This window comes from Mustela erminea, chromosome 1 (assembly GCF_009829155.1).
Source record: "Mustela erminea isolate mMusErm1 chromosome 1, mMusErm1.Pri, whole genome shotgun sequence".
NCBI classification, from domain to species: Eukaryota; Metazoa; Chordata; class Mammalia; order Carnivora; family Mustelidae; genus Mustela; species Mustela erminea.
Genome location: NC_045614.1, coordinates 162109429 through 162126017, shown reverse-complemented (window position 1 = coordinate 162126017; position 16589 = coordinate 162109429). Strand labels below are relative to the sequence as shown.

Sequence of the window (16589 nt, the reverse complement as noted above, 5' to 3'; positions counted from 1 at the left end):
CTTGAAAAGAAATGTATAACAAGTACATTATGAATCGCTCTGCATGATTTCCTTTGTTTGGATTTTAGAAGCAGCATAACTGACACAGAGATCCTGAAGGAGAGAATCTTTGGATCCTGAGAAGTCTTTTAATGAAGGTGATACACAAAATTTCAGAGAACAGTTTCAACATTGTTCTGGTGAAGGTTATACTTAGCTCTGAACCACATTACTTTCCTGTCTACGTTTCATTTCCTGGGGTCTTGCCAAGTGATAAACAGACCCAGGCGTGCAGTAGGTTTGGGGTTTTTCTGCACAAATAGGGGAGCTGGTGTTTGCTTCAAGGCATCAGTTGACGTCCATGATCATGGAAATGCTGGCGTAAAACCTTTAGGAGACGATGGAGAAAAAATGGACCTACTGTGCTGTCTGTTCCATCATCCAGATACATTTTGTCAGGGGTAAGGCTTCTAGTTGTCCTGTCTTGTCAGATCGGCTGCTTTGGGGTGAGTGGGGCGTCTGTTCATTTAAAATGGGGTGAGGCTGCTGACATTGATCACCAAAGGCAGATCATTGCTAAGGTTTTCAGTTACAAATTTAAGTGGCAGCTATCGGAGAGATGTTAGGGTCTAGAAATGATTACTAATGAACACTAAAAACGAGAAGGGAATGAGTGGTTTGTGCCACTGCTCTGAGACATTTTCACGCATTTCCTTCCTAAGAGGATCTCTAGAGTAACTGGAAATTATGCTTCTTGGAAATGAAATGCTCTCTCCATGGTCGTCAGAACAACTCCCGAATTCTAAAAAAAATCACAAAGCCACCAGTGCTGTGGGATCCCTGCTCAACTTTTCTCTCTCTCGAGGATCCTTTTTCTTTTGTATATAACAAGTATTACTCCTCCAAATACGAATGTCTTTGGGATTTAAACATATGTTGAATTTTAATGAGGCATGTGTAGGTATGGACCTGGAAGACAAAGTAGGGTCCTTACAACACTGGGAACTGGTTCCTTTAGGGCCTATTTAAAAATAGCGGGAAGAAAGATTAGTTCTGCATTCCATAGCATGGGGGAATTATAGAGAGTCCGAGTGTCTTAAGAATTAACTATGCTTTACAGATAGAGCTACAAAGATCTTAAGGAGAATTTCTAAATCAAAGGAGACTTTGGAATACAATGCTGTGGATAGAATCAGAGGCATATTATCAGGCAGAGGAGAGCTTACAGGGAACGACATTAAACTATACTAACCTCTGCCTACCCAAACTTTTGAATCCATGAAAGTGTAATAATTCCCATTTGTCAAGTACCTTAGAGAGCCTTGTTTCTTCTCCGTTGCTTGTCATCTTTTTATCTTTTTCCTTTGTGAGCTTCAGTGGTACTTGTCATAATAATATATCATTCCTGGAACAGTGTTCCATTAACGCTAAAATGGAGGCCTCCACTGGTGAAGGCATGTCAAAGGCTCAATGCTTAACATATTTTAAGTGCCTTGTACTATGTGGTCAGAGAGCTGATGGGAGAGGATCTTCTTCTTTTATGTCTAGTATTGCAAAGTGTTGATGATAGAGGATGCTGACCGTAGTTTATCTTCAGTGGAAACTCTACCTGAGGTATTTTCTCCCTTCCTCCCCTCAGGAGCCCTAACTGCACGGACATGGAGGTCTTTTTGATCTTCATAGTGAATGTCAAATTTCTTACTCTTCTCAACCAATTTGGGAGGCAGTTGGGTTGTTATGAAGTTTAGAGAAAGAGCACAGTCTTTAAGTAACCAAATGCATGTTCTTTTAATGAGGTGTGACTTGAAGCTAGTCACTTAATCACTCTGTGCCTCAGTTTCCTCTTTGATAGAGTTTTAACATCATTCTGTGGTACGTGAGGAAGATTAAGTGGAAATGGCCTATGGAAAAGCATCTTGTGAACATAGATTTTTAAAAACAGCCCTACACATATCAGTTATTTTTTCAGTTTCAGAAAATATTATTGGTGTGTTATATGCAGCTCAAAAAAAATCAGTAATACTCATAGTAAAAGTAGTTGTTTGCTGGTGGACTTCAATTTCTAGATAGGCTTAATTTTATTCACAGGTGGTAAGAGAACTTAAATTATCCTTTGGACAGCCCAACAGACAAAAGAGAGGACTATCTCTCTAGAGTCCTTAAGCAAATGCCTCCTCATTTGTACTGAGTCTCTGCTCCTTTATGGGGATCATGCACTGGCTCCCTCCTATGTGTAAGGTAGCCGGAGAGAAAGTTTCTTAGTTGCTCTCTCACCTCACCAAAGTGACCAAGGTTTAATTAAATAAGAGTCATCCCACATGAATCATGTAAGCGAATGGCTCATGTCCTTCCTTTTCAGGAGTATGGGAAAAAGCAACCAGTACAGAAAACATCTATGCTTCCCCTGGCTCTGATATCAACCTGACCTGTCAAACGTGGAAGAAAGGCTTCTTGGTGCAGATGCAGTGGTCCAAGGTCACTGATAAGTTGGATCTGATTGCCCTTTATCATCCTCAGTATGGCTTTCACTGTAGTAATGGCGGTCCCTGTGAGTCACTGGTGACTTTCACAGAAACTCCCGGAAATGTGTCCACGTGGACTCTGCACTTAAAGAACGTGTCATCCTCGCTTACTGGGAAATATGAGTGTAGCTTTACTCTGTATCCAGAGGGTTTTCGGACTAAAATCTACAACCTACTCCTTCAGACAAATGGTAAGCATAACTGTAGAGGGAAAGGAGCACACACTTTCACTCGGCTCTCACTCATTCGACAGATGTGTCTTATGCACCAAGTGTGTGTGAGACACGGTGCTAAGTACACAGAGGTTGGGCAGAAAGAGGTATTGCCCAGAAAGGAAGACATAAATTCATCACATAATTCCACAGATAAATGTAAAATTGCAACAGTGACAAGTGTTAAGGATAAGTGATAAAGGTCTTGTGAAAGAGCATGTAATAAGGGCCAGGGAAATTGACCCTGAGAAAGCAACACAGGAGCAGAAGTCTGAAGAAAGGGTAGACATGAACACCATTTAGGAGGTGGGAAGTTTGTGAGTGATCCAGGGGGAGGGAACAGCTTGTGAGAGGGGCTTTGTAGTGTTTGAGGACATGAGAAAATGCCAGCGGGGCTGCAGCGCAGAGGTTAAGGGATGAGGTGGGAGACATGGCAAGGACCAGATCATGTCAGATCTTGTCAGCCATATTTGAAGTTTTGATTTTTATCTAAGAGCCATAGGAAGACATTGAAGTGTTCACAACAAAAGAATGGCATGACATTTATAGCCTGGTTGTACTTGTGTCAGAAAAAGATCGTGCTGGCTTCAGTAGGAGAATAGAACAAAAATGGGCAAGAAGGAAATGATGGGATCGAGCTAGGAGACAGTCCCAATAGCCCAGAGGAGACAGAGTGATAGTTTGGGTAGACATAGAAAGAAACAACAAATTGAATGCTTTGGGCGTAAAATAGGTGTGACTTGCTAATAGAGTGGATATAGGACAATGGTAGTTTGAAGGAAGGGGAGAGAAAAATTTAAGGTGACGTGGGAGGAGGTGCCATTCATTGAAGGCATAGGGAGCAGAGTATGTTTGTGGGGGGATGTATGCAAGTGGCTTTGGGTATATGTCCTATTTAGTATTGGGCAGGCAAAGACACCAAGGAGGCTGCTGACAGGTAGCATTCACACATAGGTGCCTTAGAGGGCTGCATTTGGAGGAGGAATCCTAGGCTTAAGTTCTAGCTCCTTTCTGGACAGAAATAAATTTCACCCGGGGACTGTCACGTACATTCTCCTAGCCCATCTGGAAAATGATGATAATAATGCCTACCCTAAATTAGTTGGTCCTACAGTAAATGATTTCCATTTATACTAATGGAAAAGAGTGAAAATGAAGGCCAACAAATGGAAAATGCACTGGAAATGAAATGTTTTTAAGTCAGGGGAAAAGTGGCCTGGTAATGTTAGAGAAAAACAACAAAAATTAACTCATGAAGGCTGTGCTAAAAGAGGCACAGGACTGCCCAGATCAGGCCACAGGGATGGATTTATTACCTCCACTCCATGTCTTATCAAGAGATAAGACCAAGGTGTTGGAACAGTCCATCTGGAGACCGGGAGGTCCTCCACCACTACTTTACAATGCCCTGTTCCCATTACTGTTTTCCAGGAAAAAAGAAACACTTGAGTTCAAATTGGGAGTGGCATTGGGTGGGGTTGAACAAAGAGAAATAAGGAGACCTGCATAGAACAGTGCTTCGCTACACATACTTTGGAGACAGCAAAGGATTTGAGTGTTGGCTCTGTCTACTATATATCCATTTCATCTTTGTCAAGTTATTTCAAGTCTCTATGCTTTTGTTTTCTTATATAACAGATATGGATAATTATAGTACCTCCTTTATAGGTACCATTATTTTGATGATTAAATGGGGTAATTTGTGTAAAGCACTTAGCATAGTTCCTGCCGGAGAGTCAGAGTTTGGAAAAGGGTAGTTTTCATTAAGAAGAGTAATAATGATAATGTGTGAACTCTGTTTATCAGTTCTTATTTAAAATGAGTCCTCCTCCCTCTTTTTTTTTATATTTGCCTGCTACGGAACCCAGTGGAACATTGAACATACATTAGCACAGGTACACGGTGACCTTGGCTTTAGATAAAGATTTTGTACCTTTTGCCTAAATCTGTAAAATGTACTATCGCACCTCTGAGGATCTAAAGCCTCCCCTGAGAACTGACAAGATGGATTGATGTTCCCTCTAGTAAATAAGGGATAAGGGACAGCTCAACATGTGGACAGCACTGGAGAAGAGGTAGTACGTTACCTGGAAAGGAGAGTGGCATTGCCTTTAAGGAAGGCATATTTCTTAAAATAAAGGGCAACTCAAAGAAGCCAAATTTAGCTTTTAAAAACAGATCTCTGGATAGGCAGAAGCCATGTCTACATGCTTTGTGGTTAGAAATTCCCCAGTCTTCTGATTGTAACCTTGCTGCTTGTCAGCTGCACCAGATTGAAAAAAAGAAATGGCCTCAATATTAAAGAAATAGTTCTGATATTGGGTACCGAGTACAAAGAGAGCAACATAGGAAAGAGCAAAACAGAAAGGGACAAAACATCCTTCATTACAGAGTGACCAAAAGTGTAAGCCTGGTGGAGAGTGAAAGGGTAGACACAACTCAGATGAGGCAGTTGCCATTCAAAAGCCCTGTCAAGTCCCCGCCCCAATGACACATCTCTTCCCCCATTATTCCTTTGATCTTCCCTCTCTTCTTCTGTCATTCGTGCCATTTCCCTTGTATACCCCTGGGAGATCTTCAGGTTCACGAGCTAGATGGGTAAGCAAAGCACACACGAAGTGTAAGCACTTACGAAGCACATGAACAGAGGCAAATTGAGATGGTGTAGAAGAATCTAAATATGAAAATCTGGAGGACCGCAGGCGGTAGGGACCTCTTGTCTCCTTTCTCTTGTCCTCTGAGCCATTCTCCTCCCCGTCTGTTCATAAAACAGTATCTGTCCCCATGTTCTGGAAGGCCTGAAAAGGGATTCTGTTCTCTTTTCACAGTATTTCGTTCCTTTGTGTGAGGTGGTGCTCTGGGGCTGCAGATGAGAAATTATAATGAACACTTGAGCTTTGGTTCTTTTTCATTTTCACCTGACAGGGTTTCCTCCTGGGTTGGCTTTCGAGTTACCCTGAGACATGCAGTTTTCTGAGTTGAATCCTTAGTTGCTATAATTAACCCAGGTTTCCTGGATTTTGTTTTCTTATATAAGTGCCTGAGATTGTAGAATTTTTGATGTATTTTAAAATTTGAAGTTACTAGTTTCTGTTATTAAAGTGCAACATGACTCTAATTTCCCAGATCATGAAAAAGCCTTAGAGGGCCATTAACGTTGTGACTGGAAGCAGTAGGAGGGGAAGAAGTAATGGTAATACAAGGAGGAGGAGGTAGATAATAAAGTAATATAGAATATGATAAAAAAACTATTATATTACTAGTAATGGAATACACTATCTTGATAATATAATCTTGGTAATTCGACTACTCTGTCTAGAGGCATAATGTGCTCTTTGACTCTTCCAGTTTTGTTTTTTTTTTTTTTTTAAAGATTTTATTTATTTGTTTGACAGAGAGAGATCACAGGTAGGTAGAGAGGCTGGCAGAGACAGAGAGAGAGAGAGAGAGAGAGAGACTCTTCCAGTTTTATTGAGAATATAATTGACATATGACATTGTATTTGTTTTAAGTGTGTAACAGATGATTTGATACTTATATACATCTCATGAAATGATCACCACAATAAGTTTAGTTAATATCCATCACCTCACAGAGTTAATTTTTTTTCTTGTGATGAGAACTTTTAAGATTTACTCTCTTAGTAACTTTCAAACATATGGTATAGTATTGTTAACTTTAGTCACCAAGCTCTATGTTTTAGTTCCAGAATTTATATATCTTATAATTGGAAGTTTGTACCTTTTGACCTTCTTCACCCATTTCACCCCAACACCCACCTCTGGCAACTGCCAACCTGTTCTCTGTACCAATGAATTCATTTTGTTTTGTTTTTAAAGTTCCACATAGAAATGAAATCAGAGTATTTGTCTTTCTTTTGTTCATGTAGTATAGTGCCTTCAAGATCCATCCATGTTGTCACAAATGGCAGGATTTCCATTTTTTTAAATTAATGAATACTATTTCCTTGTATATTAGAATATTTTCTTTATCCATTCATCCACTGATGGACACTTGAGTTGTTTCTGTCTTAGTTATTGTAAATAGTGCTGCAGTGAACATGGGGATGCATATATCTTTTCAAGGTGGTGATTTTATTTTCTTTAGATATATACCTAGAATTAGAAATGCTGGATCATACGGTAGTCCTGATTTTATTTTATTTTTTTCAAGATTTTATTTATTTGTTTGAGGGAAAGAGAGAATCTTCAAGCAGACTCCCCACTGAGTGAGGAGCCCAAGGCTGGGCTTGATCCTACCACCCTTGAGATCATGACCTAAGCCCAAACCAAGAGCCAGAAGCTTAATTGACTGAGCCACCCAGGTGCCCTGATAATTCTATTTTTAATTTTCTGAGGAGCCTCCATACTGTTTTCCAGAGTGGCTGCACCAGTTTGCATTTCCACCAACAATGCACAAGTGCTGCCTCTTCTCCATATCTTTTCCAGTATTTGTTAACTTACCTTTTTGATAACATTCATTTTAGCAGGTGTGAGGTGACATTGTTGATTTGCATTTCTCTGTTTAGTGACGGGGAGGCCTTTTCCTTGCCTATTGGATACTTGGATATCTTTTTTTTTTTTTTTTTTTTTTACTTTTTTTTTTTTTTAAGATTTTATTTATTTATTTGACAGAAATCACAAGTAGGCAGAGAGACAGGCAAAGAGAGAGGGGGAGGCAGGCTCCCCGCCAAGCAGAGAACCCAATGCGGGGTTCGATCCCAGGACCCTGGGATCATTACCTGAGCCAAAGGCAGAAACTTTAACCTACTAAGCCACCCAGGCGCCCCTGGATACTTGGTTGGATATCTTATTTGGAAAAGTGTCTGCTCAATTTCTCTGGCCATTTTTAATTTGGATTGTTTGTTTTGTTACTGTTGAGTTGTATGACTTGTTTATATATTTTGGATATTAACCCCTTATCAGATATGTGATTTATAAATATTTTCTCCCATTCCATAGGTTGCCTTTTCACTTTATTGATGTTTTCCTTTGCTGGGAAGAAGCTTTTTAGTTTGATACAGTCCTGTTGCTTATTTTTGCTTTTTTTGCCTTTGGTTTTGGTGTCAAATCCAAAAAATCATTGCTAAAGCCAAAAAATCATTGCTCCTATATATTCTTCTACAAGTGTTATGGTTTGGAGCTTTACGTTCAAGTTTTTAATCCATTTTGATTTGAGCTTTATGTAGGGTGGAAGACAGGAGTCCAGTTTCATTCTTTTGCATGCAGCTATCCCATTTCCCCAACAGCACTGATCAAAGAGACTACGCTTTCCCCATTGCGTCTTCTTGGCTCCTTTCATAATAATATTGTTATAAATTAATTGATCCTACATGTGGGTTTATTTCTGGGCACTCTGTTTCACTGATGTATGTGTCAATTTCATAGCATGGTTTTTTCTTGAGCTTGAATGCTGGCTCTTCTTAAATTCTTATATTCAATCTTTAGCCAACAAATATTTTTGAGTGCTTAAAATACAGGGACACAATCCAGACATGACTCTGTCATCAGGAATCATGAAGTCCAATGGGAAGAGACAAAATAACCAAATAGACAAACAAACTAAGGCCAAATTGCAACAGTGAAAAGTGCTCTTGCAGTAAGAAAGTAGTGTTTTGAGAAGATGTAATAGGTAAGTCAGGAACGGTTTCCTGGGGAAGTGATGCTGAGCAGGAATTAACTAGATAAATATAGTGAAGACAGCTTTACATAAAACAGGATGTGTAAAGGCTCTGTGGTGGTTAGGAGATATCGCAAGTATGGGGGGTTTTAAAAGGTATGGCTTGAGCAGAAGGATTAAAAGGGAAGCCTTTGAAGAAGAGGCTAGTTAGAAACTTAAGTTTTACCTTTATCCCAGGAGGTATGGAAACTAATTGGAAGGTAGTTGTTGAATTTTTTGAATTTTGCATTTCAAAAAGATCTTTATTGCAAGATTATAGAGAATTGATTGAGAAAAGATAGAGAGGATGATATAGATAAGTTAAGACAGGACAGAAATCTAAGCGAGATAACATTGAGTAGAGTGGCAGTGAGGTACCTGGGGAGAAGTGTTCAAATTAGAAGTGTATTTAAGAGATTCACCCTACAGGATGTGGTGTTGGATTGCATGCGTGGAATGAGGAACAAAAAGCAGTATCAAGAATGGCGCTTTGGGTTTGAATGTGTGGAACAGGAAAAAATGGGGGGATGACTCCTTATGTTAGGAAAAACTGGAGGACAGTCCGATCATGCAGGGGCTGTTTGGAGTTTGACTGAATTTGATTTTGTACATGTTGAGTTACATGGGAAGTTGACACATTGAGGAGATAAGGAAAGAGATATACAACTCCTGTTCGAGAAGAGAGGTTTAAGCCAAAGTTACCAATTGGTGAACTGTATGAGTATATGCTAACTGAGGTTTGGGGACTGAAAGAGCTCATGTAGGCAGAGAAAAGCAAGTGAGAAAAGCAATGTAGCCCTTCAGCTGAGATAGATGGAGAAAGATAAATCTTCAAAAGATTAGAAGAGAGACTCGAGAGGCAGCCGTGAAAGGGAGAGAATCTGGCTCACCAAAAAACTAGAATGATAATATTTCCTGAAAGGAGTAACTATCAATTCTGATGTTTCTGAAAGGACAGCATGGTTATTGGACTGTATTTAGGAACAAGGATGTTATTGATCACCTTAACAGAGGCTATTTCTGTGGCACGGAAGAGAGATGGAAGTCAGACTCGGGGGAGCACAGGAGTGAGTAGGAGGCAAGGAAATGGAGACAACAAATGTCGACACAACTTCTAAGAAGTCTGTCAGGAGTGAGGGGAACGGTATGAGTACTCAAATGAGGGTTTGCATCAGCGTTGTGCGGTAGTGGGTTGGTTTTAATTAATGCAAGATGCCTGGCTAAGCTTCAAAACCAAGTCAGAGTTGAAAGAGAGTGGTTAAATAAACCGAAGAAAAACTACAATAAACTAAGGTTTCTGAGAATATAGGGGCAAAGAAATCTATAACATCAGTACTATAGGGATCCTGAAATTGGAAAAAAGGACAGTTTTTAAAAATTATATAACGGGAAGAAGGAAATTGGAATAAGTGCATTTGATGAGGGCGGTGCCCTCTTCTATTTTCTCTAAAATAGGAAACATGGGGCACCTGGGTGGCACAGTTGGTTAAACATCCAACTCTTGGTTCCGGCTCAGGTTGTGATCTCGGGGTCATGAAATGGAGGCCCTGCATCTGATTCCAGTTGGTGCGGAGTCTGCTGGGGATACTCTCTCCCTCTCCCACTGCCCCTCCTGCTTGTTCTCCGTCTCTTCTCTCTCTCTCTCTCTCTCATAAATAAATCTTCAAAAATAAATCAATTAAATTAAATGAAATAGGATACAAAGTTATCTTCGAGTAGAGAGAGGGGAGGAGTCTTCAGAAAAGAGATTGGCCAAAGTTTGAAATCACCTCTGTGAATAGAGGGAAAATAAGGTAACTAGGTAAATGTATTTGGATTTTCAGTTAGTGTTGACTGTACATGTGAGTATGGTAAGAAATTGTAGTAAGTATGGTAAGACAATTTCCATTCACCGGTAGTGCTTGGCTGCTTGGGTCTGGGCATTAAAAAGTAGATAGCTGGAGTTAACTATTGGATTCCCTATTTATTAGCGAGGGGCGAGGGGAAAGAGCCAAGGGATTTGGGATATTAGCAAGAATGTTACTGTAATGATAGACTGTGGATCTTTTCTAGATAATAAGGGAAGTAAAGCAAAGAAATCTCATGGATTGGGAGAAAGTAGAAATCAACTCATTTAAAGACTGAATGAGGACAAAGAACAGTTGAGACAAAATTAGTTGCACAAAACAACCAGCAGGAGTGTTTGTAGGTTTGTAGTGATTTTGTAGGTGGAGCAGTTAGGGGTGGCACAGAGATTCCAAACGGGATCGTGACAGTGGACATCAGAAATGGAGTGGAGACAGTGGGGTAACAGTGGCAGACTGAGGGGCCAGGTGGTGGATGCGCAATGGCACGGTAACTTGAAGTCACTCGGGAATGTATCAAGGTTGCAAACTGGATAACGGAGATCTTCAAAGAATAATGGATGAGGACTGGGACATCAGAGTGGGAGCTGACAAACTTGAAGGACCACATAGCAAATAGTTCAGGCTTTGTCCATACAGCCTATACAACCTCCGTCAAAACTGTTCAACTCTGCTGTAGCATGAAAGTACTTACAGTCAATATGTAAGCTAAGGCGCCTGGCTGTGTTGCTGCAGAACTTGATTTACCAAAGCAGCCACCAGATTTGACCCACAGGCCATAGTCTGTTACAGTCACGGAATAAGAGCATACTAGCAGTGAATCTGGAGAGAGAAGGATTAGTTTTACTCAAAGTATGTTACATATAGCAGGCAATACTCAAGATGATTTCAGATGATTCATGAAAAGATTTTAAAACCTCTAATTGTGGAAAGTTTCAAACATGCAAAATTATATATTATAGTATAATGATCTCCCACAGAGTAAACATGCAACTTCAGTCATCATTAACTCACAGTCTTGTTTCATTTACCTTTAGCAACTACCACCTCCCAGATTAAACTGTTCCAAAATATCTTATTTATTTTAGAATGATTCCTTGAAAGCTAAAAATGATGTATATATATATAAAACCATGATACCACTACCAGAACTAAAAATAACTAGTAAATTCTTGATACCATGAAATATCCAGTTGACCTCATAGTTGTTATTTTTATATTTTGGTTATTTAAATTGGATTCACATCAATTGAAAGTACTGTGATAATTTGAAAACTCGCTTTTATTTTTTATTTTAATTTAATTTTTTTAATTTATTTTTTAAAGATTTTATTTATTTATTTATTTGACAGAGAAAGACACAGTGAGAGAGGAAACACAAGTAGGGGGAGTGGGAGAAGGAGAAGCAGGGTTCCTGCTGAGCAGGAAGCCTGATGCAGGGCTCAACCCCAGGGTTCTGGGATCATGACCTGAGCCCAAGGCGGCCTCCAAGCCAACTGAGCCACCCAGGCACCCCTCTTATATATATTTTTTTAAGATTTTATTTATTTATTTTAGAAAGATAGAGAGCTAGTGCGTAGGGGGTAAGAGGCAGAGGGAGAGGGAGAAGCAGACTCCCTGCTAAGTGGAGAGCAGGACACCCCAAAATTCCCTTTTAATCTGAAGATTATTTTATGTTTCTTATTTTCCTTCTCCAAAATATTTGCTAAGTAAATTTGGCTCTTTATCTGTAAAATTAGCCACAGCCTGGATTTTGCTCCTGTATCCCTTGGTATATCCATGTTCCTTGTTTACTACTTTGTCGAATATAGAGATTTGATCACATTAACTTTTTGTTTTTATTTTTTGTGTTTTTTGGCACAAGTACTTCATAGACGATATTGCATAGTTACATCAGACGCACATAATGTCTGGGTATGTGATGTTAAACGCCATTGATAAGTATTGCCAAGATCCATTAATTCACTATGGGTTGACAAAGAGTGTTGTTCAAATTCTGTCATTCTTGTATTTATTACCTGAAGTCTTCTTATAGAGAAATTTCCTCTCAGGAGACAATTATTTAATAGATGTACAGTTTGTATAAGAAAAACAAACAGATGCTTGATTCTTTCCCTTTATTTATCAGTTTGAAAAATGAGTTGGCTCATTAGCACTCTTATAAGGTGACCAAAAAGTATTTTGTATTAAGTATTATGAATTCAGGGGCACCTGGGTGGCTCTGCGGGTTAAAGTCTCTGCCTCCGGCTCAGGTCATGATCTCAGGCTCTTGGGATCGAGCCCCGCATCGGACTCTCTGCTCAGCAGGGAGCCTGCTTCCCCCTCTCTCTCTCTGCCTGTCTCTCTGCCTACTTATGATCTGTCTCTCAAATAAATAAATAAAATAGTTTTATTTTATTTATTCTTTCTATAGTTTAGTTTAGAAATTTTCTATTGACTTATACTTCCAATTCACAAATCTTATTTATTGTGATGTCTAATTAAGTTTTCAACCCAATCAAATTAGTTCTTAGTTTCTGATCTAATATTTTTAAGTTACTGTTTTTGGTAGATTTTTAATTCTTTGATGAAATTGTCCATTCTTTCATTTACTTATCTTTTTCTCTATTCTTGAGCATATTAAAAAGAACTCTTTTAAGCCTGGCGGTATCACAGACCTGTACCTTTGGGGCTAATAATACATTATATGTTAATTTTTTAAAAAGCTATTTTAATATTTTTGTTGGATAGCTTCAATGTCAGGATCATTCTTATGTCTGTTTCTGTGTTTATTTTCTCTCTCTCTCTCTCTCTCTTTTTCTCTTTTTGCAACTTCTTCCAGCATATATTTTCCTTTCATTATTACTGTCCGCATATATATCATGTACATATTATATATATTATATATTAACAAAATAAACCCAACAGAACAGTGCTAAAATTAATGGTTTAAAAATTTTCTATTCTTAAATTAAGAGATAAAAGAACTATATATGTAATCTTTTATATTTACCCTTTTATTTACCATTTCCTGTGCACTTCATTCCACCTCATGAAGTTACTAATTGGTATCACTTCCTTTCAGCATAAAGGACTTTAGAATTTCATATAAGACAAATCTACTTGCAATGAATCCTGCTTTTTCATTTTTACTTTTGAAGGATAGTTTCATTGAATGCAGCATTCTTAAGTGGGCTGCTATTTCTTTCAACATTTTGAATATATCTTCTGATCTCCGTTTTTCTAGTGAGAAGTGAGCCATTAATTGTATTATTGGTCTCTGCATGTGATTGTTTTGTTTTGTTTTGTTTTTCTTGTTGATTTCACTCACTGCTTCCATAATTCCCTCTTTGCTTTTGGCTTCCAGCAGGTATAATATGCCTAGGTGGGTTTCTCCTTGTGTTTAACTTCTTTGAGTTTTAAGATTCCTGCAGGTTAGATTAACCTGGAGGTAAACTAACTTCCCAGAAAGTTTTTAAAAATCATATATGAAGTTTTGGGCCATTATATCTTTAAGCATTTGTTCTTTCCCTCTCTCTTTCATCTCTCCTGCTATGACTCCCATTGCCTACGTTTAAGGACACTTGATATTGTCCTATATGGCTCTGAAGCTCTGTTTTCCTTCAATCTTCTTTCTCCCTTTTCTTCAGATTATACACACACACACACACACACACACATATATATATTTAGATTATTTATTTGGGAGAAAAAGAGGGAAAGACAACACTGGTGAAAGGGGCAGCGGGAGAGGGAGAGAGAGAGTCCTAAGCAGACTCCACGCTGAGTACAGAGCCTGATGTGGGGCTCAGTCTCATGACCCTGAGATCATGACCTGAGCCAAAACCAAGTGTCAGATGCTTAACCAACTGCACCATCCAGGTGCCCCTAGGTCATTTATATTAATCAATATTCAAATATACTGATTCTTTAGCTTCTGCCATCTCAGATTGGCTGTTGACCATCCCTAGTAAATTTTTAATTATTTTTTGTTACTGACTTTTCAACTCTAGAATAATTATTTGGTTCATTTGATAGTTTTCTATTTCTCCACTAAGATTCCCTATTTTTTGAGTCATTTTTTGTCATTTTGAGTCATCATCTTTTGTTTTAATCCCATGAATATTCTTATAAGAGCTGCTTTAATGTCTATTAAAGCCAATGTAGGAATCAGTTTCAACTAACTGTTTTTTTCCTGAGAGCATGGACATGCTTTCCTCTTTTCTTCATGTATCATCTTTCTGTTGTTGTTTTAGAAAACTAGGCATAAAAATAATAATAATAATGTGACAACTCTAAATCCAGTGGAGTTTTTTTAAGTTTCCTTTTTTTTTTTTTAATTTTGGTAACTAACCATACCTAAATTATAAAATCTGTTTCCTCTTCAGTGTGTAAAGATTTTTCTGCTCAACTTTTTATTATACTTATTATGTCTTTAGTTTAGTTTCCAACAAATTGCCCCTGCATTGGCAAAGCCCCTTTATTGGTCCACCAATGAATTTGACAAAAGTTGTGCTCCAATTCCTCAAGCCTGTTCAGCTTCCACCCCCTACATATTGATGTGTGTGTGCTGGGTTGAGGGGGGTGGTTAGAGGGTGTGTTCAAAGTTGCAGACCGTAACACGGTCTCCCTTGGCTTTTGCTTTTCAATAAGCTCCCCGAGGTCTCCGCACTCACCTGTGTATTTTCCTGGTCAGCCATGACTCTCTAATTTCTAGATTCTTCATGTTAAATGTCCGTCTGTTCTGCTACTCACCCCAAATGGGATTTGCAAACCCATGCTAACCAAGCTTCAGTTCTCTGTTTTCCTACCAAGTTTGTGCCTGTTAGCTAACAAAGTGAAGGATCTACACACTCAGATCTAATTTAAGTCTGCTTCTTTTGGAAGAAAAGCTGCTGTTTCTTGCAGCCATCTCCAAGATGGTAAAGCTACCTTTCTCACTGACAACACCGGGGAAGGGGAATGGAAGGATTCCTAGGCAAGCAGAGTAAAGACTCCTGCTATTCTACTGAAGTTCTAGCATTTTTCTAAGAAGAGATGTTTCTCAATTACATGTTTGCCTTTGGTCTTGAAATGATAGTTTTTATAATTTGCTCAGTTTTATACATGGCTTTTTTCACTGACCTTTTCGTGGCCCCATAGCCACAACCATCTCAACCCTCCCCCTGCCCCATTTGTGATCCTTATATTTTCTCTTTATTTTATTTATTTTTTTAAAGTTTATTTATTTATTTATTTATTTATTAGAGAGAGACAGAAAGACAGACAGTGAGAGAAGGAACGCAAGCAGGGGAAATGGGAGAGGGAGAAGCAGGCTTCCCACTGAGTATGGAGCCCGATGTGGGAATTAATACCAGGACCCTAGGATCATGACCTAAACCGAAGGCAGAAGCTTAATAACTGAGCCACTAGGTGCCCTTTTCGCATTATTTTAAAATATGTATTTATTACTACTCTCTTCCTTATAACAATGATTTATTTTTAGTGCTAAAGGTGAACATAGATTCAACACTCACCCCAGACTTTACATAAATCTCTCCCCAGTCTAAAGTGTATTCTATTGGAGAATCCTCATGGGAGCAATATTCCCTGACTTCCCTGGCTCTAACAGGTTTTATGTAGTCTTCATATCAAAAAGCTAATTTTGCTGAATATAAAATCATTAGCTCACATTTTCTTTCCTTGAGTACATTAAATATGTTGCTACATTATTTTTTGGCATAAAGAGTTGCTGTCAAAAAGTTAATAATAATCCTATTTTTCCATAACTGACTTTTTAAAAATGCCATTATAGTAATTTGCTTAATGTCTATTTTGAGCCTATTTTCCCACTTTTTCAGTATACTCTTTCAATATGTATTTGCTAATCATTTTCTACTTTAAGAAACTGTACTTGAATTACAATTTTTTTTTATTTAAAGATTTTATTTATTTATTTGACAGAGAGAAATCACAAGTAGATGGAGAGGCAGGCAGAGAGAGAGAGAGAGGGAAGCAGGCTCTCCGCTGAGCAGAGAGCCCGATGCGGGACTCGATCCCAGGACTCTGAGATCATGACCTGAGCCGAAGGCAGCGGCTTAACCCACTGAGCCACCCAGGCGCCCATTGAATTACAATTTTTAGTATTTTTTTCTATCTACTGCTTATTGACTTTAGTGCCTTCTATTATACACACTTTCAATCTTCTTTGCTTATCATTTTCTTTGAAAGTGATACTTTTTCTTTTAAAATTTATTATTTATTATTTAAAAATTCCCTTTTATTCGATTTTAAAATTTCTTTTAGGAAATTTTAAGAATTAAAAGAAATTTTAAGAATTTAAGAATAAATTAAAAGAAATTTTAAAATTTCTTTTAGCATTAACTTTTGGGCCAGTATGTTCTTGTTTTTCTTCT

General features: G+C 38.4%; 1 protein-coding gene across 4 annotated transcripts in view; it reads left to right on the top strand.

The window, feature by feature from the left end:
- Positions 1-241: 241 nt before the first annotated feature.
- CD96 (CD96 molecule) overlaps positions 242-16589 on the top strand; it is a 90586-nt gene continuing 74238 nt past the window's right edge. For 3 of the 4 annotated variants that reach the window (XM_032349561.1, XM_032349569.1, XM_032349558.1), the window contains exons 1-2: positions 242-440; positions 2339-2692. In XM_032349561.1, the coding sequence (XP_032205452.1) occupies positions 380-440; positions 2339-2692 (415 nt within the window). In that variant the 5' untranslated portion in view covers positions 242-379. The remainder of the gene's footprint in view (positions 441-2338; positions 2693-16589) is intronic. The other variant, XM_032349578.1, reaches the window with a different exon arrangement.